The sequence below is a fragment of the Haliotis cracherodii genome, unplaced genomic scaffold (genome assembly GCF_022045235.1).
Source record: "Haliotis cracherodii isolate W230 unplaced genomic scaffold, xgHalCrac1.p SCAF_19, whole genome shotgun sequence".
In the NCBI taxonomy this organism is placed as follows: domain Eukaryota; kingdom Metazoa; phylum Mollusca; class Gastropoda; order Lepetellida; family Haliotidae; genus Haliotis; species Haliotis cracherodii.
Window position 1 is genome coordinate 3,931,744 of NW_027266274.1, and position 26,597 is coordinate 3,958,340.

General features: G+C 39.4%; 1 protein-coding gene across 2 annotated transcripts; it reads left to right on the plus strand.

The window, feature by feature from the left end:
- The first annotated feature begins 329 nt into the window (after positions 1 to 329).
- Positions 330 to 26,287, plus strand: LOC139466684 (dynein axonemal intermediate chain 7 homolog). 2 transcript variants are annotated; one of them, XM_071248307.1, is made up of 19 exons: positions 330 to 394; positions 8,038 to 8,128; positions 8,903 to 8,994; positions 9,169 to 9,273; positions 10,628 to 10,768; positions 11,137 to 11,217; positions 16,220 to 16,389; positions 17,033 to 17,187; positions 17,311 to 17,426; positions 17,681 to 17,798; positions 18,227 to 18,370; positions 18,554 to 18,704; positions 20,376 to 20,482; positions 20,692 to 20,858; positions 21,788 to 21,877; positions 24,304 to 24,375; positions 24,628 to 24,777; positions 25,282 to 25,383; positions 25,815 to 26,287. In XM_071248307.1, the coding sequence occupies exons 1-19, from the start codon at positions 392 to 394 to the stop codon at positions 25,950 to 25,952; spliced, it is 2,193 nt and encodes a 730-aa protein (XP_071104408.1). In that variant the 5' UTR covers positions 330 to 391; the 3' UTR covers positions 25,953 to 26,287. The 2 variants fall into 2 exon arrangements, with proteins under 2 accessions (XP_071104408.1, XP_071104407.1); XM_071248306.1 differs by lacking the exon at positions 330 to 394 and adding an exon at positions 3,921 to 3,998.
- The last annotated feature ends 310 nt before the right edge of the window (positions 26,288 to 26,597 follow it).

Sequence of the window (26,597 nt, forward strand, 5' to 3'; positions counted from 1 at the left end):
TATTTTTATATAGGATTTTTATCTGTTGTAATATTGTAAGGGGGCACAGAAAAGTTAATTTATATATTTTACGTGTAAAATTTCATATGTCAAGTTGGTCCATACTTTTTATTGGTACCATAAATGGATATAGCTGTTGTTTTACGACCTTTCCACCCGGAGATTCATATATAGATAATTGATGACTTCTGTATTTTATAACTCAAGTGCACTACTCCCCTTAGAATTACATTTCTAGATTCACAATTTGCATTGGGATCTGTTAATAGGGGAAACAGAGCAAATGTTACGACATTAACGAAACGGAAACCAAGCGTTTCTGGCAGCTTGGTTGCTATCCAACAACAAACTAGAAAATTGATCACTTCTGCTCGTCGCACTACTCTTGGAAATGGTAATGACCAAGTCTGTATTTTGTTCGGTTTTGAATACAAACCTTATAATCATTTACCTGGGATGTTTAATATCGTCCCCATTTCTTAATTCAATTTATTTACTACCGTGTTGCCAATGCAAGACGGTACATTCAAGACAATCTGAAGTCAGTGAAGAATCATATGTGCACGAATTTGACCGGTATGATGCCGTCATGTTACCATGAGACAAATATTTAATTAATGTTTGATGGTGCATTAGATATAATGTTTGCATTCATATCAAAGGAGCCGCGAATGTCAATGTTGTTGTTACCTTTGTTTCAGTGCGAAGTTGACGAGTTCATACTTCAGTGCATTCTGAGATATCATTCTTTAATTACATGTTTTATTTTGCAGCTGTTCTTTTCTGATTTTGATGTGCATGTACTAGCGTTATCAGGCTCTACTTCCATTACAGTTTGGGTGGTGGATGGGGGTTAGGTGTATGTATGGTTAAAGATCACTTAACTCTCAGTTAAGGCCAGTTTAAAAAGATAATTGTTTCTCATGACTGACAGGGTGGGGAGGGAGGATTGCATTTTTTTTATTTTATAAGTACAAAAGTAAACTTGATTCTTATGTATCACGTAATATCTTAGGCTCATGCCCCTTGTGAATCTGACACATTTGTTTCAGTATTAGGGGTGTAGTAATCGTAGTGGGGGACCGGTCATGAGAAACAACAAACTTATTCTAACAAGCCTCCAAAGTAGATCTATATTTGTAGCAGGAGCTTCCTGGGCAAAACCTAATTTTTTGTTTCCTCCATCTACATTGGATGAGACATCACATTTGGGTGAGAGGAACAAAAGAAAATCCTTTTGAAGGAGCTGAGTAATCTTGAAGAAATGTATATACATCATAAATACTTTATGGCTTTGTGTACACTTTGTTTCTCTACCACTTGTAGATACATATTTCCAATTTGCGATGTAGTCACTGTTTTTAATCACAAAGCAGGACATGACCTGTTTCAGGTAAGAGGGAAACAATTGAATGTGCAGACCAATGAGCACTAAGATTACATCACAAGAACATCAATATGTCTCATGCATTGTGTACAGTCATCTTCTCTACACATTGCTCATCATCTTCCCGAGGCAAGGGAGTTAACTGACTTTGGAGCACCTTTAGAATACAGTACCACAACTTCTCGTGAGGACGATCTCTGTCGTAGGTCACATGTCCCTAGACAAGCAACCAGTTTTAGTGAGAATCCGTCGGACGCGAACCCGCGACCTTCGGATTGTTAACCTGACAGTTAACCGACTGAGCTACGTCCACACTGTTAAACTTAGTTCAAATTTACCCAGTCATGCCTATGACGTTACGGAACTGAACGAAAAGGGTCAAATAGGTGACGGACACTTACGAAGGTTACGGGTAGGCATGGTGTCTCGTGACTTTAGTCTACGGACACTTACGAATGATCCCGATGCCATTTGGCACACTCGTCCCATTCCGTAATCTACAAGATACCGGGTGGTGAGGAATGAGCCGATATGCCGCGAACTGAAAACGGCTCCAGACGTCAGACATCAGATGTCGAACTCGCGAGTGCGCATGAATGATATGGTATTTAATAATTCGTCGGGTGATTTTTGTGACAGAAAAGTGTGGTAGGGAACACTGTAAGGATGATGTGGATAATAATAAAGAACGATGGAGGAATAAGTATGACTAGTGACGACACAACAGTGAGTTCGCTTTTGAACCAGTACTGAAAAATGTAGCCGGTGAAAGTGGCTTGTGTGAATGTTCCAGGACAGTTTCCAGTAGCCAAAATATTGGACACAAAACCATTTCATCCTTTTTACTCAACGTTTTTGTGGGAAGAATATCAGGAGCCGCTGTATAATCTATAATAGCCACTAAACCCTAATGATCGTAAAGGGGTGATTGATCGTAAAGGGGATCCAAGGTTTAAGGGTAGACTTAGGGTAATCGAATAGCCACTAAACGGGTTCCTAACCCTAATGATCGTAAAGGGGTGAATTATCGTAAAGGGGATCCAAGGGCTAAGGATAGAGTTCGGGGTAACCATCCCTAACACTGTAGACATTTGGATGTGTTCAGCACCAATTAAATATCCCTAACAAACTACATTCTTGTGCATAATAATGAAAATTAATGCACCGGAAAAATAATATATGTATATTAGTTCCCATTTATAACCCTTTTACCCACTTGAATTACGAGAAAAACGAAATAAAAAATAAATAAAAAATAAAAGTGTTTTCGTAAACTAGCGCTTGCTATAAAATGCGCCGCCGCAGGCTATTTTCAGTAAACAAATATTCAAAACTCTCAACAGCGCTTGGCGTATTCAATGACATTTTGTGTAGAGATGATAGATCACTGGGAGTAGCTTAAGCACACTCGATGACCCCTGACGTCACAGGGCATTGTTTCGCCGGTGTGACTGGCAACAAAATACTACAAATTATGTCATAGGGTATGATCACGTGTTTGAAAAGTTTGTGGTACTGTATTCTTACAAGGCTGGAATGTTAGTTATCTTTTGGCTGGTCTAACAAGTCGATGCATAGTCAAAACAAAATCGTGTAGCGAAATCAACATCTGGTTCGTAATTTGCAAAGCATTTGTACCGTCAACCAGGCATCTGCAGATATTTTCCAAATCTTTTCAGGTTTTAAATCAAGGTGTTCAAATAATTTGATGCATTTTGGAGGTAAAACCTGTGGTCCTGTGCACAGGCATACATATCACAAATCACATGAAGTTAAGCAACATTGGCAGCAGAGAGTCCCTGGATGGGTGACCGCTGTTCGGCAACTTGGCCCCATGAATGTTTCCAGGGCTTCGGTCCTGCCCCACCCATGTAACACTGTCATGTGGTGTCTCCTTGGGCAAGTGATTTTGTTTGACATGTGTCTCTGTTCACCCAGCAGTGAATGGGTACCCAGTAGGACGAGATGGCAATGTGGTTGTTAACCTTCTAGCACCTAGCAGGCGCTTTGAGTTTGAGTGTGGAAATATGTGCAATATTAATGGCCTATTGTTATTTATTATTATGACATGGTCTCATTCGTTGATAAATACATGTAAACACGACATAACTACAATCTGGGCTCGATTCCCCACATGGGTACAATGTCTGAAGCCCATTTCTGATGCCCCCTGTCGTGATGTTACTGGCATATTGCTAAAAGTGGCATAAAACGATACACACTGCACCACAACTGGGACATATGTATTTATGGGTGATTAAGGAACATATTGTGTATCCAAAAAATATACAATGATATGTATGATGAATTCATTTATAAGTAACTGAAACCTTTCTCCATACAGCTTTTTCTCTGGTTTCAAATCTATTGATTTGACTGGTTCTACTTGGTGACTTATGTATTAGAAAATCATATAGTTCATATTCTAATTCTTACGTATGTATTTTGTGCTTCAGTGAAGATGTTCATTTCAATGTGCATACACTGTATCCTATATTGTTTCAATGCACTAATGTGTTTTTATTTGATTGCATGCAATTCAGGAAAGTAGTTTTTGAGACATTTGTGAAAATCCAAGCGTCTCACCCAATCAATCACAATGGCAGATGAGGTCAGTAATGAAGTGTGTGCTATAGATGTTTTGGAATGGGAAAGATGAATTGTTTGACATTGCATAGTGGTGAAACTGTAGCAGTAGTCAATAGATGTTATTTGTCTTGAAAATATTTGTTTGAAATATAGACTTGTTTAGATTCAAAATAGCGATTGTCACAACACTTCTCTAAAAGATACAAACCACAAACATGAGAATGGCTGGTGTGTTAGCTGCTAAAAATGAAATAAATGTAATGCATGACATGTCATTTAGTTCACATGTTCAAAAACATTTGTTCTTGCAGTCAATACCCAGTAGTGAGAATTTATCAGTTAAGAGACTATAATTACACAGTTGTTTTTTTGACTGTTGCTATTTGTAAATTTTAAGTTGCAATTGTTTCAAGTTTATAAATGGTAACTGGAAGACTTCAAATCCCCAAGGAACTTGACATGGTCTTCAACTATGCAGCCTTTTCAATATGAGACAATTGCGTATTGGAAGGGCCAAACTAAGTTAATCCAATATTTCTTCACAAATCATTTTAATTTCAAATTAATTTTGTTTGTCATTTCCATGGAAACAATTGAGACTTATAATGATTTGAAGGTTGAATCTGTTTCAAAAGTTTATCTCAAAACTGCAATATTTCTTACCCAAATGCATCAACTGTTTCAGGAATTATTTTTCAAAAATCAACCCAACCTGAAATTGATCTATAAGTGTACTATGATAGTTTTGCCATTTTAAAGTTCATCATTTTTTTGCTATAAAGTACATAGAAATATGGAACCATTTCACATGCACAAGGTTCAATAATGTGTTATTTGTCAAAAAACTTACATCACGATGAAATAGGTAGGCCACAGAAGCGTGATACTTGACAGTAGCAGTCCCGGAGTGAAACACCTGTACAATGACCACACAGACAAGATTGCACCAAGTCTATTTTACAGTTGTGCATGACAAATTTGATGAAAGATAGAAGCCAATCTTTTTCAGCCAGATTAAATATAGGACATGGTTCAAGCTTGACAGTTATCAGTAGTCATGTTACTATTGATGATTTAGTGTAAATAATGAATTATATATGAAGATAATGATTTGCTGAACAAGCATTGCCTACAGTTTCACTTTGTGCCAACTAACCTCATCCAGCGTGACACACATTAATTATATTGCATTAGTTTTGTTCATTGCATGGTGCCAGTTTCATTTTGGTTTGCTTTGCGTGTTGTATTACAGGTGCACAGATTTACTACTTACAGTGGTGGCAGTCATTCTAATAGATGTTGCTTGAGTTACAGTATAGCATGACAAATGACACTACCAAATTCATGTGATGGTGATCTAGTTGAGCCGAAAATGGGAATGTCCCAAAAGATGTTACACCTAACATGTTACACATGTTACCCAAAACATGTTAGGGGCGGTCGGATAGCCTCGTGGTTAAAGCGTTTGCCCGTCACGCCTAAAAACCCGGGTTCCAATCCCGACATGGGTACAATGTGTGAAGCCCATTTCTGGTGTCCCCCGCCATGATATTGCTGGAATATTGCTAAAAGCGGCGTAAAACCATACTCACTCACTTACTCAAAAGATGTTACACCTAACATGTTCTGTTCTATCATAGCAGGGGCGGTCGGGTAGCCTAGTGGTTAAAGCGTTCGCTCGTCACGCCGAAGACCCGGGTTCGATTCCCGACATGGGTACAATGTGTGAAGCCCATTTCTGGTGTTCCCCGCCGTGATATTGCTGGAATATTGCTAAAAGCGGCGTAAAACCATACTCACTCACTCACTCTATCATAGCAGTACTTTGTGACATTAACAAATGTGATTTATTGCAATAAACTTTTTTTTTAAGCTTGATGGACAACATGCAGAAATATCTTTTATGTACAATTTTATGAAATGAGATTTAAGAAAATGTCCTGATAATAGTTTCAGTCAAAAAGCAGTAATGTGATTGATTCATAAGATCACGTGAGGATACCTGGGTTTGTTGTGTTTGTAGTGTAAATATGAAAAACAGATTAATTACAACTTGATAAATATGAAATATTTATTTACAGTTATTGAATAATTAGTAGCAAGTTAGCAATATGATCATGCTATTTTAGTTTATACATTTTTTACTGCTTTGGTGTGATCCAGTGTTCCACCCCATAAAGCAATGTTAGTGCTATGACTATTGTGAGTCTATGTTAAAGTATGGGCTTCACCATCATCTTAGCGCAATGACTATTGTAAGTTGTCCTAAAAAGTAGCATTCGTTTCTGACAGGAGAAGTTTATGGTGTAACTATGGTAACTGTCTCCTAAGGCAATCAAAAGTACTCTTAGGTAAATCCATTTTTAGAGTTTTCTCATTGACAATGGCAGGTGAATCACAAAACCAAAGTAATGAGACTTCTAGTTAATACGTATCATAGAGACATTTGTATGAAACCTTTGAGTACATTTGTTTACAAATATATGTTATGTACCTGTGCTAACAACTACCCCCACAGACTCAGTGAAACATATGCTATTTCATTTGAGTAAAATATGATATTCATATTGTCATAGAAATGTGATATTTCATTATTTAATTCCTATAAACTGTTGATGCTGGATTAAAGTGACAGCATACATAAATGAAGTAAATATCTTTTTTCAAACATGTGTATCATATAAATTGCTGTTAAGGTTGCATGCTAAAGTACTGTCGGAAATGCTAGAAAAATGCTTTTCTCGCTTCAATTAGTAAGTGCGAATCAAATTACTATGAAAATGACATATCCAAATAATGAAAATCTACCTAATCTAGCCTAACCTAACTGACACTGTGATTAGCCTAAAAAGGTACTTTTACAGGTAGAATGATGATAAACTTTGTGTGTTGTCATGCATGTATGAAACAGCCTATTACCCGACACCTGTCTCAAGGCGACGTCCCCCCACCCTGCCTGCCCATTCACACAGACTACAGCGATTTGTATTTCTATAGTCCGTTTCACACTTCCCTCATTGGACTTAGCATATAATATTCTCCTTTAAAATTATTGATAGGACTCCTTGTGGATGAAATATTTCAAACCACAGGTAGGCAGATTGATAGTTACTTGATATTTCAATAGCAACAGTCTGTGAATCATTTCTATCTTGTTTTAACAGGCAAGAGGTATTTATTTTCCTAGCTTTTCTGACAGTACTTTAGGTTACAGAAGCAGGTAAGAAGAGGCTGTAACAACAAATGATGGTTAATTGTGATGGTGCAGGTCAACATTCAGGTAGTGTATGGTTGTGTTGGCCTGCTCCTTCAGACGTCCTTTCCCCTTCCTGGATAATCCAGAGTATTATATCACTATGGTAATTCCATAACTACCTTGGACCCATGTTCCAGCATAGCTTCATTTTTAGTCAGGCTCAACTGCGTCCTGACCACACACTAAAGATTGACAGTTAATCAAATGAAACTGTTTTTTTCATGAAGTAGCAATATCACCAATATTTAATTCAATTTTAAACTTGGAATGTTTTGTAGACTTCCCTCACCATGGCTTGTCTTAATACTCAGGAAAATATCTTTTCCTGCTAAAGTTTGTTTAGATTTGTTTAAATATATGCTGAACATGTTTATTGGTTGTTGATTTCAAGCTTTGTCCGAGTGGAATAATAAGTTGGTGATAAGACTGATGAAGATGGCAATAAGACTTTGTCATGAAATGTCAATGCTGAATGGGTCCAGGACCGGGGTTATGTATCAAGATAGAATGGATGTACATTGGATGATAGAGGACACATTTTCTCTGAAACTCACCTTCTTGTTGTAATGAACAAGGATTACAGAGGTTGTCTTTGATCAGAACTGGCAGACTATCACACTAACTGAATAAAGCAATAGGTAATGAAATAATTATCTTTATGATGTCCTTAATTACTTTCATATAACAGTAAAGCTGATACCATATTGTGTGTCTGAGTGAAGTGAGTATTGGAATGTACAGGGAGGTAAGAACGTTGTACTGTTTGAGAGGGTCAGTGGGTAAGTGTATCCTGGTCTCGTTGAAGCCACCAAAGAAAGATGGAAAGAAGAAGCTGACCAAGGCTGACAAGGAGAAGTTGAAGCGGGAGGAAGCTGAACGCAAGGCACAGGAGGAAGGTGGGTGGATGTCACATTCTTCTCAATGTCATTAACATCAGTTACTCTGATAGCTCTCTGCATTAAGATCTGACCAACCCTCAGCCTCTATAGAAGGTCATGTCAGGTGAGGTTCTGTGGGTTCTTGAACCAATCAAATGTGAGCTTTCTAAAAGGATTTGGCTTCATTCTTTTGCCATCTCAGTTTGGAAATTTTGTTCAAAAATGGGGCTCAGAAATGACAAGGTGTATAAAAATGTCCACAACAGTACGATAGAGCTGATTTGGAACTGCGCATTCATGTTCATTATTGGGATACAGAAATTGAATACACTAGCTGCTCTAAATACTTTGCTAACTCATTCCAAGAATTTTAGATTCCTTGTCACGAATGGCTGATCACGAAGGTTACCCAATGCAAACTCCTCAGATTGTCATGTAGAAAGCTATTGAATGGACTGTAATGGAGTACACAATTTGATCATGTTGATTTATGTGAGATGATTAACTTCATGATCAAACACAGAAGTCTTGAAGACAGATTTGATTTGTCCAATACTGATTAATCCATTATATCCCATTATGCACATCGTAACACTACTGCGACCCTATTCTCCTTATCCAGCTGACTTACACACTCTCCCTTCTAGCGCCATACACATCTCTCCAGGAAGTCTGACCATGTGACAAGCATGGAGAGTTGATTGATCATGTCCTGCTCAAGGCTTGCTATCACTCACTGTTGTACTTACATAGCTGGTACAAAGCTCAATGAGAACAATATTATTGTTGCAGAGGAAGCACGGCTTCAAGCTGTGGAGGAAGAAAAGAAGAAGAAACAGCAGGAGAAGCTCGAGGCAGCAGAGAGGAAGAAATTGGAAAATGAGGTTTGGGATTTCACTGGTTTAATTTATCGAATCTTGTGAATGAAACTGTACTTGAAAATTGATATTTTGATGTAGAAAGTTTATTTGCAGATTAAACTTTTGCTAAATCAATACTTACTCACTCACTCTTGCTTTGGTTGTATTGGTTCACCAAATGCCCGTGTTTATGTACAGGAGAAGAAAGTGAGGAAGATCCAGATGGCGGAACTGGTGGACATTCTACAGGGGAACAGGAACAATTTACAGCGACTGCACGATGACCGCAGGAAGAAGGCCAAGGTCAGTCTATGTACTATGTATCTTTTTGTTACCTAGATTACGGGTCCCCCAACCCCCCTAAAAAAATCTAATATTTTTAGGATCAAATACTGTATGGTTTTGGTGAAAAAACAAGTAACAGGGGTCTACAATGGAACATGTTTAATTTTATCGTGTTGATTACATTCAAGCAAGTTTTGATAACATCCATCATCACTTCTTCACAGGTTTCATATACACTGTGTCTTTCCACCACCCATAAATACATACCACTAACGTGCGATGTCGTAAGGACGTGTGTGTTTTTAAGTCAGCTGAGGACTCTGACTCATTAGGTAATTGACCTTTATCTTTGACTGAACTGAGTGCGAACCCTGCCATTGCGTTAGATTGAAGCAATGTGTGGATTGGAATCACTGCAAGGCTATCACCGGTATGACAAGTATTCTGGTTTTGTACAATGTAATCTGAGCACTCACTGGTCGGAGCCCTCACTGGCTTCCCTCTCACTTGATCTAGTAAGTGCCTTGAGTTGTTTCCTTGCTGCATCTACACCACAAAGTGGTCCTTCTTCCTGAGGCAAGAGTGTCCACTAGCCTATATCAAAGCCTAGTTTCCACCCTTGCCATTTCAAGCCTACTTTTCTATCATAAATTAGGAGAAGACTATCACAGATATAGATAGTCCAATCGGAGAAATCAACATCCATGTTCCAAAAACGTAGCTTTTATAGCCACTGCCATCGCCTGTCAAATGTGCATTGAAATTATTCCAAAAATTAAGCGAGGACAAATAGTTTCAATCAACTGACACAAGTACCTTAATATATTTGGGTTTTTTTTTAATCTCAAACAACTAAATGCTTATCGCAGTGACTGAGATGCAGTGCTATTTTCAGAAGACCCCTGCTTTGCGTTTCATGTTACCGCAATGTGCAGTGTTACTTGATATAGTGTAGTCTCAGTAGTCTCTATGCCAATATGTAATATGTATCATTACTCAGGGTGTTATCATGACTTACAAATGTAGGGATCCAGGGGACTCCAATAATTAATTTTAAGGCTTCTTGCAGGCAATATGAGGGTCCCATAGAGAAATGAAATGGTAGTATGCTGTACGTTCGTTATCGGATGTCATCACAAGGGACAACTCATTTTTGACACGGGGTGTATCCACAATTGAGGGCAAAAAGTAGGCTTTAAATGGCGAAGGTAGAAACTAGGCTTTGATGTTGGCACGTGGACACTCTTGCTGGGGAAAAGATGAAAGTGGTCACATGTATCCACGTTGCGATGAGTCGTAGTGTATACAAACCCGGTGACATTGACGATGGGTAACAGCCTGCATGTAGAGTTGATGACTGACTGTGTTCCAGTGGGCGCGGTACATGAGATGTGATGGCTCCCCAGACCCCACCATCCCAGGAGAGATCAACACCTACATCAACCTCCGACTGGAGGAGACGACTCGCACACTCCCAAAACTTGTACTCAAGGACACAGAACTAGACCTTTCAGTAAGTACATGGGGAAGCATCTTGTCCATCATTTCATTGTAGATCCTGGCTATGTTGTAAGGTGCTACACTTAACTTTCAAAGCCTTTTGATGTCAGTAAGTGAGATACAGTTGAACCTTGCATAGTATCTACAGTGACTGATTTCTTAATTTAAGTCCATGGGCTAACAGCAAAGAAATGTTTTGTTTTTAAGTCCATGAGCTGAAGGGTTTAAGTGGATTTGAGGTAGTACTTTTGGTGGGTGAATGTATGCTACATAGTAGTTTCATACAGTAATTGTGGTCGTTTGTGATTGGCCTTAAGAAACATACTCTACTTGTTCCGACATTCTGAATGGCACCATGTCACAGCCATGTTTGTGTTTCAGCTGATAGCTGAGTTAGAGTACATGCTGGCAGACACCCCACCAGAGGAACTGACAGACAGACAGGTGGCAGAGTACAAGGAGGTAGGTGATACCCTCACATATACAGTCCTTATACATACATGTACTCACATACACAGTCCTTATACATACATGTACTCACATACACAGTCCTTATACATACATATCCTCACATACACAGTCCTTATACATACATGTACTCACATACACAGTCCTTATACATACATGTACAGGCCATGTACTCACATACACAGTCCTTATACATACATGTACAGGCCATGTACTCACATACACAGTCCTTATACATACATGTACAGGCCATGTACTCACATATACAGTCCTTATACATACATATACTCACATATACAGTCCTTATACATACATGTACTCACATACACAGTCCTTATACATACATATCCTCACATACACAGTCCTTATACATACATGTACAGGACATGTACTCACATACACAGTCCTTATACATACATGTACAGGCCATGTACTCACATACACAGTCCTTATACATACATGTACAGGCCATGTACTCACATATACAGTCCTTATACATACATGTACAGGCCATGTACTCACATACACAGTCCTTATACATACATGTACAGACCATGTACTCACGTACACAGTCCTTATACATACATGTACTCACATACACAGTCCTTATACATACATGTACAGACCATGTACTCACGTACACAGTCCTTATACATACATATACTCACATACACAGTCCTTATACATACATGTACAGGCCATGTACTCACGTACACAGTCCTTATACATACATGTACTCACATACACAGTCCTTATACATACATATACTCACATACACAGTCCTTATACATACATATACTCACATACACAGTCCTTATACATACATATACTCACATACACAGTCCTTATACATACATGTACAGGCCATGTACTCACATACACAGTCCTTATACATACATGTACAGGCCATGTACTCACATACACAGTCCTTATACATACATGTACTCACATACACAGTCCTTATACATACATATCCTCACATACACAGTCCTTATACATACATGTACAGGCCATGTACTCACATACACAGTCCTTATACATACATATACTCACATACACAGTCCTTATACATACATATCCTCACATACACAGTCCTTATACATACATATCCTCACATACACAGTCCTTATACATACATGTACAGGCCATGTACTCACATACACAGTCCTTATACATACATATCCTCACATACACAGTCCTTATACATACATATCCTCACATACACAGTCCTTATACATACACATCCTCACATACACAGTCCTTATACATACATGTACAGGCCATGTACTCACATACACAGTCCTTATACATACATGTACAGGCCATGTACTCACATACACAGTCCTTATACATACATATCCTCACATACACAGTCCTTATACATACATATCCTCACATACACAGTCCTTATACATACATGTACAGGCCATGTACTCACATACACAGTCCTTATACATACATATACTCACATACACAGTCCTTATACATACATGTACAGGCCATGTACTCACATACACAGTCCTTATACATACATATCCTCACATACACAGTCCTTATACATACATATCCTCACATACACAGTCCTTATACATACATGTACTCACATACACAGTCCTTATACATACATATCCTCACATACACAGTCCTTATACATACATGTACAGGCCATGTACTCACATACACAGTCCTTATACATACATGTACAGGCCATGTACTCACATACACAGTCCTTATACATACATATCCTCACATACACAGTCCTTATACATACATATCCTCACATACACAGTCCTTATACATACATGTACTCACATACACAGTCCTTATACATACATGTACTCACATACACAGTCCTTATACATACATATCCTCACATACACAGTCCTTATACATACATGTACAGGCCATGTACTCACATACACAGTCCTTATACATACATATACTCACATACACAGTCCTTATACATACATGTACTCACATACACAGTCCTTATACATACATATCCTCACATACACAGTCCTTATACATACATATACTCACATACACAGTCCTTATACATACATATCCTCACATACACAGTCCTTATAGATACATGTACTCACATACACAGTCCTTATACATACATGTACTCACATACACAGTCCTTATACATACATGTACAGGTCATGTACTCACATACACAGTCCTTATACATACATATACTCACATACACAGTCCTTATACATACATATCCTCACATACACAGTCCTTATACATACATACATATACTCTCATACACAGTCCTAATACAGGCCATGTACTCACATACACAGTCCTTATACATACATATCCTCACATACACAGTCCTTATACATACATGTACAGGACATGTACTCACATACACAGTCCTTATACATACATATCCTCACATACACAGTCCTAATACAGGCCATGTACTCACATACACAGTCCTTATACATACATGTACAGGACATGTACTCACATACACAGTCCTTATACATACATATCCTCACATACACAGTCCTAATACAGGCCATGTACTCACATACACAGTCCTTATACATACATGTACAGGACATGTACTCACATACACAGTCCTTATACATACATATCCTCACATACACAGTCCTAATACAGGCCATGTACTCACATACACAGTCCTTATACATACATGTACAGGACATGTACTCACATACACAGTCCTTATACATACATATCCTCACATACACAGTCCTTATACATACATGTACAGGACATATCCTCACATACACAGTCCTTATACATACATATCCTCACATACACAGTCCTTATACATACATGTACTCACATACACAGTCCTTATACTTACATGTACTCACATACACAGTCCTTATACTTACATATACAGGCCATGCACTCACATATACAGTCCTTATACATACATGTACAGGCCATTTGCTCACATACACAGCTCTTATATGTACACATACTCACGTACACAGTCCTTACACATACATATACAGGCCATGTACTCACATACACAATCCTTATACACACATATACTCACATACACAGACCTTATACAAACATATACTCACATACACAGTCCTTATACATACATATACTCACATACACAGTCCTTTTACATACATATACAGGCCATTTACTCACATACACAGTCAATATACATTATACCTCGTCTCAGGGACGTAGGCTCGAACCTCTCTTAGAGACGTACAGTCAATAGCCCTGCACAAATGAGTATACTACATATAAATATACTACATAGCCACAGTTACACTAGCATGTATGGAATACAAGCACTATAAATTCTACACAATACTATACATATATACATGATACATATACATATATCACTTCTAACCAGTTTATATCTATTTTATCAAATGTACACTTGGCTAATACCTTAGTCAAATACAAAGTTAAGTTGAATTAAGAATACATTACAATGTCATAATACAATGCTAGCTAAAACACTATATACAACAACAATGCTTAAAATACATAGTAACCTAAGCTTCCAGATAAATAAAGTAATAATTAGATGAACTTACCCTGTATGACACAGTGAAGAGAAGGTGCTGAGAAATATGTGCTGACTGACCAGTAGAAGTTGTGACCAGGGTCTCCACATGATTGCAGAGATCATGCAAAACTAGAGAACAATAAGCACCTATCATGGGCCAAGCCTGTGACCGAATGAGTGACAAAAAAACATGAATCTCAAAAAGAACTGGCTGAACTACCCAAGCTATATACAGAAACTAGCTTACCTATAAATTGGTAGATTTGTGCAAGTGCTGAAGTTAATGCAAGTATTTAAGGAAACGAATGTTAAATATTTAGGTTTAACTTTTCTGATTCTTTAAAATAAAACAATATTCTATCTACAAGCATACTGCTTCACATACACAGTCCATATACACTCACATAGAGTGGGTGAGTGAGTTGGGTTTAACTCCGCTTTTAACAGTATTCCAGTTATATCACAGCATGTCAGCTTGATGGGGGAGGAAAACTCGAAGTGATGCAGGTCTCAGACGTTTACCACTTTAGTGAAACCCACGAGCACAGGTACAGTGCTGACAAACCTAGAAACACAATCAGGGCGAACCAGGATTCAAACCAACAATCATAGGTTTTGTGGTGTACCCAAGGCATGCAACTCTGCACAGTGAATCATGGCGCGTTAAAGGACTGGGCCACCCATGCCCCCCACTCACAAAGTCCATATACAAGTACTCACATACACAGTCCATATACTCACATACAGTACATATACATCTACTCATACGGTCCATATACTGACACACTGTCCATACACTCACATATAGTCCATATATATGTAGTCACATACTGTCCATATACATATACTCACATACTGTCAATATACTAACATACTGTCCATATACATATGCTCACATACAGTCCATATACATATACACACATACTGTCAATATACTAACATACAGTCCATATACATGTACTCACATACTGTCCATATACTCATATACATGTATTCACATACTGTCCATATACTCACATACAGTCCATATACATGTACACACATACAGTCCATATACATGTACTCACTTACACAGAACATACACTCACATATTCACTGGCCCTCTATTCCTTGTGTAATTTGATGTACATTGAAATTGTCAGTTGTGTGGAAACAATAAGTGATTACAACCTTGACCTATAATAATAGAGATATATGAGCTACAGAAGCCCATGGCTGTTTTCATGATCGGGTGGTAATTTCTCTACCCACAGGAATCTCAATCTCGAAATAAAATGTTCAAATATAATGGGTGCTTTTACTTTCAAAATAACACTCCATATAATCTGTGCACCCTTAGAAAGGGTAATTTCTTTGTGAAAAACAAAAGGTGACAATTCCATCATTGAAGTACTGTGTTGTGATTCCTAGTCTCCACCACAGACAGAAAGGTTTACTTTGCACATTGCTTAGTTTCACTGTTCTGTGTAGACCATCGAGGAGATCCAGAACGTGATCCGGGGGAAGCTGGACGGGGCAGGCTTCCATGTACTGTGTGATGCCAGCACGATGCAGGACCCCGAGACGTACAATCTCCAGTTTGTTATCAAGAATCCAGAGATCCAGCTGTGCATCTGGGGAAATCTCAGCAAAAATCCAAGGTAAATCAAAACTTTAATTTTTTTTATTGTTTAACATAAACAAGTTTCAGGGTTGTTTACAGCATTTGGTGTAACATATTGGACAAAAGGGTGTGAAGGACATAAAGCCTGTGTCTGCAGGATTTTCTTTGGCCATTACGTAAAACATGACGGAATTTGTGAACTGCTGTTTTGGTGTTCATATTACTTCATGCGCCAGTTGACTGACGTGGAAGTCTAAAAATTGGTGTGTCTTGGATGATGACGACAAGCTTCTCACTTGATGGAGCAGCCCTGTCATTCACTCTGTTAGGATGCACAGGTGATCCAGTCATCTAAAGTGCCACAATTCGAGGTGGATAGTCGCGTCCCTTGGGCATGCCAGGAACCTATGAGCGTAGGTTCAAGTCCCGGTTTGCCAACGAGGATGTTTCTAGGTTGGTCAGCGCTTTACCCGTGGTCGTGGGTTTCACCAAAGTGGTAAACATCCAAGGCCTGCATTACTTCTGACTTTCTTCTCCCACATTAAGCTGACACACAGTTATATAACTGGAATACTGCTCAAGGCGGTGTTAAACCCAAAAATCTAACTCACTCGCTCAATATCTTGACTTTCACCTTTCATCAGAAATGACAAGAGCTTAATTCACTATATTACTCCCAGGGTGAAGTCTTTTGAGTTCCGTGATGTTGGCATCACCTTTGACATCCCACGTGTGCTCGCTCTGTCGGACTGTGCGTTCCGAGTTCTCATGACAAAGTATGACCACTACTCCATGTACAGCAAGACCTACAGTCCTCGCATGAAGAAGAAAGAAGGTAACATCACCTTGTTTATCATAGTTTCATAACAGGTATCTTAAATGAATGAACTTTAATGATGAGGACAACTGTTTTCGTGATTTTTTTGTGATCAATTTGATGCCCTGTTGAAACTTTCAGAAGTTGTTCCTGAACCAGTTGAGGAAGTAGAAGAAAAACCAGAGGAAGAGGAGGAAAAGAAGGAAGGAGAAGAGGGAGGAGAGGAGGATGCAGAAGCAGGCAGGGAGGACACCGAGGTAACTCGCTTCAAATCGGGCAAATGTCCAAATATTCACCAAATCATTTGTTTACAGTATGGTTGACAGTTTACTATAATAACCTGTGAAGGGAGTTTGGTAGGTCTGGGCCTCAAACTACAGTGCCACATTTGCCCTATGACAGTTGTATGTCTATGTTAAAATATATGACATACGACAGTCATAGGGCTGAGATCCCTCCACGGAAGCCATCACATTACTAGTGGAACAACATGGCTGTTCTCTTGCTTCAGGACCTTATGGCACAGCTGAGGAAGATGGAAGGTGGGGAGGAGGAGGAGGAACAAGATACAGAGAAGAAAGAGGAGGTTGAAGAAGAGGAAGAAGATTTTGAAGATCCTCCAACACCAGGTTAAAACAGCATCATAAAGCAGGGATAGACTAGGCCACTCTGTTAGTCCGAGACTAGTCAAAATGTAATGGGACAAGTTGTTTTCTCCCCAAATCTTGTTATTTTACATAAACCACAAATCTAAAATGAGCTGTGAACTAGTTCTATATCCACTGCATCTTAGGTCAAACTAATGTCACATATTGAAGTTTGACACCAGGAATTTAAAAAAAAAATCAAATATCATGACATTTCTGAGAATGATTCCAATGAATATGGGTCATATAAAAGCATCTTAAACATCACATGGTTGATGTTGGGATACATTTTTTCAGTATATCCATTTGATTTCCATCTGTGATAATTATTTTCATAAATAATATTCTTGTGTAGCCATTAATGTCAGATTCAAATAGTGTTGGTGTTATCAATGTTATATGTTATTCAGAACCTCCTGAGTGGGAAGACTTCGAGGAAGATGATGATGTTGTTGATCTGAGAGCCTATAACGTCCTGGGCGGAGTTTTCAGTTTTGACCTCATGGCCCTGCCTCCGCAGCCGAAACCCGTTAACAACTGGACTATTACTAGATGTGAGTAAATGGGTAGATATACATATCAACAGAGTCTAGAATCTCTAGGCATGTCTTCTGAACTGGATGCTTCATGTCAATATGGAACCTGCTAATTATATTCCACTACTATTTCTTTCAATTTGACTAAAACTACAACCTGATAACATGAATGTATGTACCACGATCTGGACTCTGTTTCAGTGATGAACCCTCCACAGATCCAGCTTATTGATTATGTGGCAGAGCTGCCTTCACTCGCTGCCACCAATGGCCAGACGAAGGACCAGAAGGACACACAGACACAGGAGAAGGACAAACGAGATGAGAAGCCTCCCATAGCTGTCACCATGAAGTAGGTGGAACACAGGAGCATTGAGCCTATGACCTTCTCTAATGTCTGTATATCTCCCTAGCCATAGTATTTTCTGCCATTGCCAAGAGAGAGTAGGATTTTATACCTATTTTAGAAACATTTCAAGAATCTCATAGCGTGTTACTCCAAGAATGGACACATTGTTCAAGTGGGGGGTTAAAAACACCTTGATATTCACTTTGACCTGATAGTACTAACCTGTCCCTGATATAACTGCAGCCTGTACTTGAGATGCCTGTTATTAGTCCCCTGAGGCTGTAACCTGACTGACACAACTGTAACCTGACTGACACAACTGTAACCTGTACTTGAGATGCCTGTTATTAGTCCCCTGAGGCTGTAACCTGACTGACACAACTGTAACCTGACTGACACAACTGTAATCTGACACAACTGTAACCTGACGGACACAACTGTAATCTGACACAGCTGTAACCTGACTGACACAACTGTAACCTGTACTTAAGATGCCTGTTATTAGTCCCCTGAGGCTGTAACCTGACTGACACAACTGTCACCTGACTGACACAGCTGTAACCTGACTGACACAACTGTAACCTGTACTTGAGATGCCTGTTATTAGTCCCCTGAGGCTGTAACCTGACTGACACAACTGTAACCTGACTGACACAACTGTAATCTGACACAGCTGTAACCTGACTGACACAACTGTAACCTGACGGACACAACTGTAATCTGACACAGCTGTAACCTGACTGACACAACTGTAACCTGTACTTAAGATGCCTGTTATTAGTCCCCTGAGGCTGTAACCTGACTGACACAACTGTCACCTGACTGACACAGCTGTAACCTGACTGACACAACTGTAACCTGTACTTGAGATGCCTGTTATTAGTCCCCTGAGGCTGTAACCTGACTGACACAACTGTAACCTGACTGACACAACTGTAACCTGACTGACACAACTGTAACCTGACGGACACAACTGTAATCTGACACAGCTGTAACCTGACTGACACAACTGTAACCTGACGGACACAACTGTAATCTGACACAGCTGTAACCTGACTGACACAACTGTAACCTGTACTTAAGATGCCTGTTATTAGTCCCCTGAGGCTGTAACCTGACTGACACAGCTGTAATCTGACTGACACAACTGTAACCTGACTGACACAACTGTAACCTACAGCTGTCACCTGACTGACACAACTGTAACCTACAGCTGTAACTGACACAACTGTAACCTGACTGACGCAACTGTAACCTACAGCTGTAACCTGACTGACACAACTGTAACCTAAATGACACAACTGTAACCTACAGCTGTAACCTGACTGACACAACTGTAACCTACAGCTGTAACTGACTGACACAACTGTAACCTGACTGACACAACTGTAACCTACAGCTGTAACCTGACTGACACAACTGTAACCTACAGCTGTAACTGACTGACACAACTGTAACCTACAGCTGTAACTTGACTGACACAACTGTAACCTACAGCTGTAACTGACTGACACAACTTAACCTGACTGACACAACTGTAACCTACAGCTGTAACCTGACTGACACAACTGTCACCTGACTGACACAGCTGTAACTGACTGACACAACTGTAACCTACAGCTGTAACTGACTGACACAACTGTAACCTGACTGACACAACTGTACCTGTTGCAGGTTGCCATCAGATGTGATGTTCCAGGAGGAGCCCCAGGTAGTTCGCTGGGATGAAGACAAGAAACACTGGAGGCTGGACGGATTCTCAGACATTGTCTACAATGAAGGTAATGCAGAATACACAGATTAGTTTACTTTGTACCATACCTTTACTAAGTTTACCATTGATTCTCTTCAGATGGAAAGTCATTATTTCACAGCAGCTTCCAAACAGCTGTTTTCACCTTATTGCATTCCTTATGGAACCAAAGATAGACCATCCATAGGAATTCAATATGTGACAACATGATTACAAAAATTTCATTTGCTGTTTCAGAGAGCCGGACATTTGGTTTTAAGATGTACAAGTTTGGCATTATGGCACTGATACAGGAGACACACATCAACATGCCATTCCAGTCTTGGGAGCTCCGCCCCCGGGCAGTCAACAAGGCCGTACTCTCCATCATTGCAGCCATTGTGGAGCTGGATATTGAGATAGAGGTCAGTTGTATTTCATGTAGGATATCAGTAGGCCATGAAAAGTCAATGTATTTCACATCATGTTTGGACCCCCATGGGGATTCCAGGCTAGAGTTGTCTCAAGCAACCTATGCTGTTTGTAAGAAGCCACTTATTGAACTTAATGATCAGACTCGGGGAGTTGGTTTATTTCATGTCATCGTACCCCAACAGTGTGGACTGTTACTATATTAGTCATGGGATTGTCTGGGCCAGACTTGATTACTTCCAGTTTATTACAAGCTGCTGCCACATAGATTAAATGATGTGGCGTGTGGCCTTAAACAAGACATCATGTGCCGGGCATTTAAGAAATCCATGTTCCTGAATGATTGTTTCAGGGCGTTCAATAAGCTGTTGTTTTTTCAACCTTTCCTCGCCTTTACTATGCTACAGTGGATCCTAACAGTAACTTTGAAATCGCATTCTGTCTGAGGAGAAACCAATTCTTTCAAGAGAACCATTTTCTCATAGCCTTCTGTCTCCAGGAAATATTTCAAGTGCTTTCTGAACAACATGAAACAGTACAATAAATTGAATTTTTGATTGATAATCCCAACAGTTACATCATAAATAGAACAGATTATGATCATGTGAGTTGTGCATCTGTTACAACTCCAGCTAATGACAATGTTCTATGAATTTGATTCCCTTGTAGCCTCATGGTGTGACATTATACAATGTGAATGTATTAAAGGAATCCATAGTCGAGACAACCACAGGAATCTGAAGTTCTGCTTAAACAACTATCAAAATATGGAACACCTATCCAACTCTTTATGAACATGTAGAGACTATTAAGATTGCTCTGTGACAACAGGTCAAAGGTCCTTTACCCTTTGACAGTTAATCCTGACATGGACAGTTTTTGCCTCCACAATTCACTGTACTGTATTACTTTCACTTTTCAGAATTCAATGTGTTGTTTGAGCAGCTCGTTTGAAGATCCAGCATTGAGTCATCTCAAGGGGCAGATGATGACTCCAACAGACTTGATCCAAGTAAAGTCAATCTTGTACAGAGTATTAGAATACAGTCATAACAGTTTTAAATTATGTGCGTGGCAGTCAGTACTGGAAGTCATCATGTGAAGTTTTCAGTAGCGAGATAGCCTAGTGGTTACAGCATTGGTTAGTTCATCATGCAAGAGACCCAATTTCCCACATGGGGAATGTGTGAAGCCAGTTATCTGCCACCTTGGTTGAAGTAGTGCTGTCAGTAGTGTTACACCAAACTCACTTAGTTTTTGGAATCAGCACCTAGTCTGGGAGTTTACCTTATTGCATGCTGTGAACATCTTCCTGAGGCAAGGGAATTAACTGACAGTAAAAGTCCACTTCTCACACTTGCAAAACTATACTGGAATTTCTGGGCTTGTTCTTGGCTCCACCAGTGGCTATAATGAGTTATGTCCCTTCCATGTCCCTCCTATTGACCAATCAGATTCCACCTCCTCATATCACTTGCATTTGCTTCAAACCAAATGCGGCGCCCAGTCAACAAGATCTGATCGGTAATCAAAATCTATGTTGTGATAAAACGGGTCTCACTTCGTGAAGTGCATCAAGACATGTGAGCACTTGGATTAAAAACATGAAAAGATTTGGAAAATATCTGTTGACACCAAGTTGGCGCAAATCCTGCAATCGACCTAAATCTGCACACCAGTTTACGAACCAGATGTCAATGTCGTTTACGTGATTTGAATTGGACTATGCATAGACTCGCTAGACCAGCCATAATATAACTCCATAATTCAAGCCAAGTTCAACAAGGGTGGAAACTGGACTTTTATAGTCAGTTAACTTCCTTGCCTCGAGAAGATGGCTGTGAAGGGTGATTAAACTTGTTAGGATCGAACATGTGTGAGGTATTTAGTATAGACAAAACATACATAGGTTATTAACTGACACTCAATCTCCAAGTCAATAGGTACTCATTGTCTGCATAATTCACACACCCTCTCTACACAGTTGTGAGTTTTAGAGAAACATAGTGTGCATCAAGCCTGTCTCTCTCAGCTTTCTGGGGTAACAGATGGCAGCTGACTAAACAACTGAAGCAATCAACATTCTTTGTAATGAAAGTACTCAATCCAATATATGTCCTTGGTGCTCACCAAAGTTAAACCAAGGGTGCTCACAGGGATACTGGGATAATGGGGGATGCTGAAAACATTCAGTCTCTGGATATGACCGTAACACCACAGTACCAGCATCCATTCCATCACAATAATATACATGGTAGTGTACCGTTTAATTAACATGCATTCATAACATGCATACCAGCATCCATTCCATCACAATAATATACATGGTAGTGTACAGTTCAATTAACATGCATACCACCATCCATTCCATCACAATAATATACATTGTAGTGTACAGTTCAATTAACATGCATACCAGCATCCATTCCATCACAATAATATACATGGTAGTGTACAGTTCAATTAACATGCATACCAGCATCCATTCCATCACAATAATATACATGGTAGTGTACAGTTCAATTAACATGCATACCAGCATCCATTCCATCACAATAATATACATGGTAGTGTACAGTTTAATTAACATGCATTCATAACACGTGTACCACCATCAAGTCGCCATTAGCCCATTAGAAGGCAGCTTATTCATGCTTTACGGCACTAATTTCAAATTGGCGACTACGCTTCTAAACACATTTCGACAAATTCTCGATTAAAAATTTGAAACCTGAACAAAAGAACATTCTGGAATGGCTAATAGATGGTCTAGATTGTATCAAACTATTTTTCGGAATACCCTGTGTCAAATGTTTTCGAGGATGCATGTTTAGAAATCACATTCCGACTGTCACTTTCATGATCTGGTAAGCAACGCTCTGATTGGTCGGATGAAAGGTCTTTCTGACGTGAACCTTAATGGGATGTGCTCAGATCTTTATTCAGCGGTAGCGAGAACTACGATCTGATTTTAATGAGATTGCATGGTAATGTACAGTGTTCAGTGAGGGATCCACGATTTGGCTACATTTGTAATGGGAGTGCTTGTGAGTGAAGTGAAGTAAAATGGGGTTTAACGTCGCATCCAGGATTATTGCACTTATATAGGGACGTGCATGAATGTGTGACTGCTTGTACTTGTCCTGACTAATGCCGATTTTATATTACTAGCCTACTGAAATACCATGCTGCAGTTGAACATGAATACCCCACTCAGACAGTGTATTCTGACTCCGAGCTTGCCAGTCCTTGTTTTAGCCTCTTTATCATCATTTGGTGTGATGAGGTATGGTATCGAACACCTGACCTTCCATTCTCTTAGCGGACGCTCTACCACTAGATGGTCAGGATTGCTTGTAAGCAAATATGGTACATTCATGAGAAATGACACTGTGTGTTGTTGATGTATAGTCATGCTTTCGTACCGTATGTTTCCAGAGTTTGAGGAAAGCTGGCGTGAATGTCTTCCCCTCTGAAGACTCTTCCAAGTACGTCAGCATCCAGAACAAGGTAGGTGCTGCTGAACCAGTACAGATTTAGTTATCATTTTCAAACAAGAAATTAGAATGATGTGTCAATATATTTCCTTTGTTGAATTGAATTGAATAGTTCATCTCAAGGACTGTGTCAACCCAGTTCACTTTGTGCATATTCACCTTCTGAACCCCTGTCCGAGAAAATCCAAGTTGTATTGTCTTCAGCATAGTGTGGTAATAAATCTCAATTTCTGCTCAACCCTGATGATACCTGTACATGTTCCAGCATCAAGTGTTGGAGTCACGGACGTATGAGCAGATAGCTCTCACTGCATCAGCCATGGCGTACTCCTGGTCCAAGTGGAACCAGGACAAGGAGAAGGACCAGATAATCTTCCAAGGCTCCGAACATCTCAACAATGAGCGGTTGTTGGAGGTCTAGTTTGCTACACATCATTCCTAACTCTACTTCACTCTATATCTTGTGGTCATAATTGCGAAACAATACATTTAGAAAAAATGTCATCTTAAAGGATTAGGAAAGTAAAAATGGGCACAACTGGTTTTGTTTGTTTATTTGTTTGTTCGTTTAACGCCGCACTCAGCAATATTACAGCCATATGACGGCGGTCTGTAAATAATCAAGTCTGGACCAGATGATTCAGTGATTGATTGACATGATAGAACATAGATCCATGCCATTGGGATCGATGACATGCATCAACCAAGTCAGCGAGCCTGACCACCCGATCCCGTTAGTTGGCTCTTACGACAAGCTTAGTTGCCTCTTACAGCAACTTTTTTTATTTTGTACATAAGAACAAGTCCCCTGATGAGGATTTGGGTTTGTGATAAGTCCCATTTATGACATACATCTTCTCCGGTGTTCTTCACAGTACTCTAGGACAACCATCCCAACATGTATATTTATTTGTTGCAGGAGGACTGGACTCTGTTCCAGGCTGGCAAGAGACAGGTGAAGCAACTAACGATGACAGAGTTTGATGAGGTGTTCAGTGAGGAATCAAAACATCCTGGAACCGTAAGTAGAAATTTCCTCACTTACAAGTGTTCCCAAAGTATTAATTATTGCATTTGGGATGACCAGTGTACTACACTATACAGTACACACTATTTTAAACTGATTACACATTCAAATTTACAGCTGAATGGTTCTAGTTCCCTGTTTACACAGGCACGGTAGGATAGAAAAATGCCAACAGCAAAATGCAGCCGCCAGAAAAACATAACCATCTGTCTATACTACACAGGGTTGCTCAACTTTTCTCTGTTATCTTATTTTGTTATCCTGTATTGATTTTGCATTCAGGCTTCCTTAATAGGAGGATTGCTTGATAGGAAACAAGTCTTGTACATCAGAATCGTTAACAAATCAATCTGCTGGTGTTTAGCTGAAGTAATACTGGGAAGATATTCACTCACTCTTTCATGGCATTGTTTGTGTACTTCCAGTTCAAGTCAAATCTGTACCATCTGATTGTGGACACAGGGTCGGAGGAAGCCAGGGACAGGATCTACAACTCCAGCTATGAGTTTGTGGATTGCGTCAAACAGTTACTGGAGGCAACCAAAGTACTGACTTACTCGTAAACTGTCATTGCTAACTACTTCAAGCAGAGCTCTATGTGCTCAGGAACAAACATCTAAATGAAAACAGTATCACATAGGATTGCATCTTCCTAACATTGACCATGTCTGAGGATTCAAAATATTCTTTGATGGATCAGAACACTCAAAACTTGTCATGTTTCACAAAATGAAAAACTTTCCATTCGATACATACATGTTCAGTGGGACTTGTTTATCACTTGATGAAACTGGACAGATTGTATCAGTCAGTGCAGAACAATGAATATTAAATATTGAGCTGTCATGGGTGACTTTTTCACTTCAATAATAAGACAGATACATACATTTCATATAGTATTATTTGTACATATCATGTTTAACTGTATAAAGTTCACAAGTTGATATGATCTTGACTTTTGTTGTCTTCTATGATAAGTTGTTTCGTGGCAGTTGTTGGTGCCCAATGAATTATGTCTGTCACTGGCCAAGGGAATGAGCAATTCTTGAAACATTATATAATCATACTTCTGTTGCCGAGCATCGGGCATTTGGCAAAATACTGCAGTCAAACTGCACAACCACTGTTACTCTTTCTCCCACTGTTACACCATCCCACATCCCACGTCACCTCGCCTAAAGCTGTCGATTCACGTTATTTGTACCATG

Excerpts from the sequence above, each read along its gene's own strand:
- LOC139466684 (XM_071248306.1), top strand. Across the intron at positions 17,799-18,226 it reads TGAAGATCCTCCAACACCAG|AACCTCCTGAGTGGGAAGAC; the intron begins GTTAAAACAGCA and ends TATGTTATTCAG. Across the intron at positions 25,384-25,814 it reads AATCAAAACATCCTGGAACC|TTCAAGTCAAATCTGTACCA; the intron begins GTAAGTAGAAAT and ends GTGTACTTCCAG.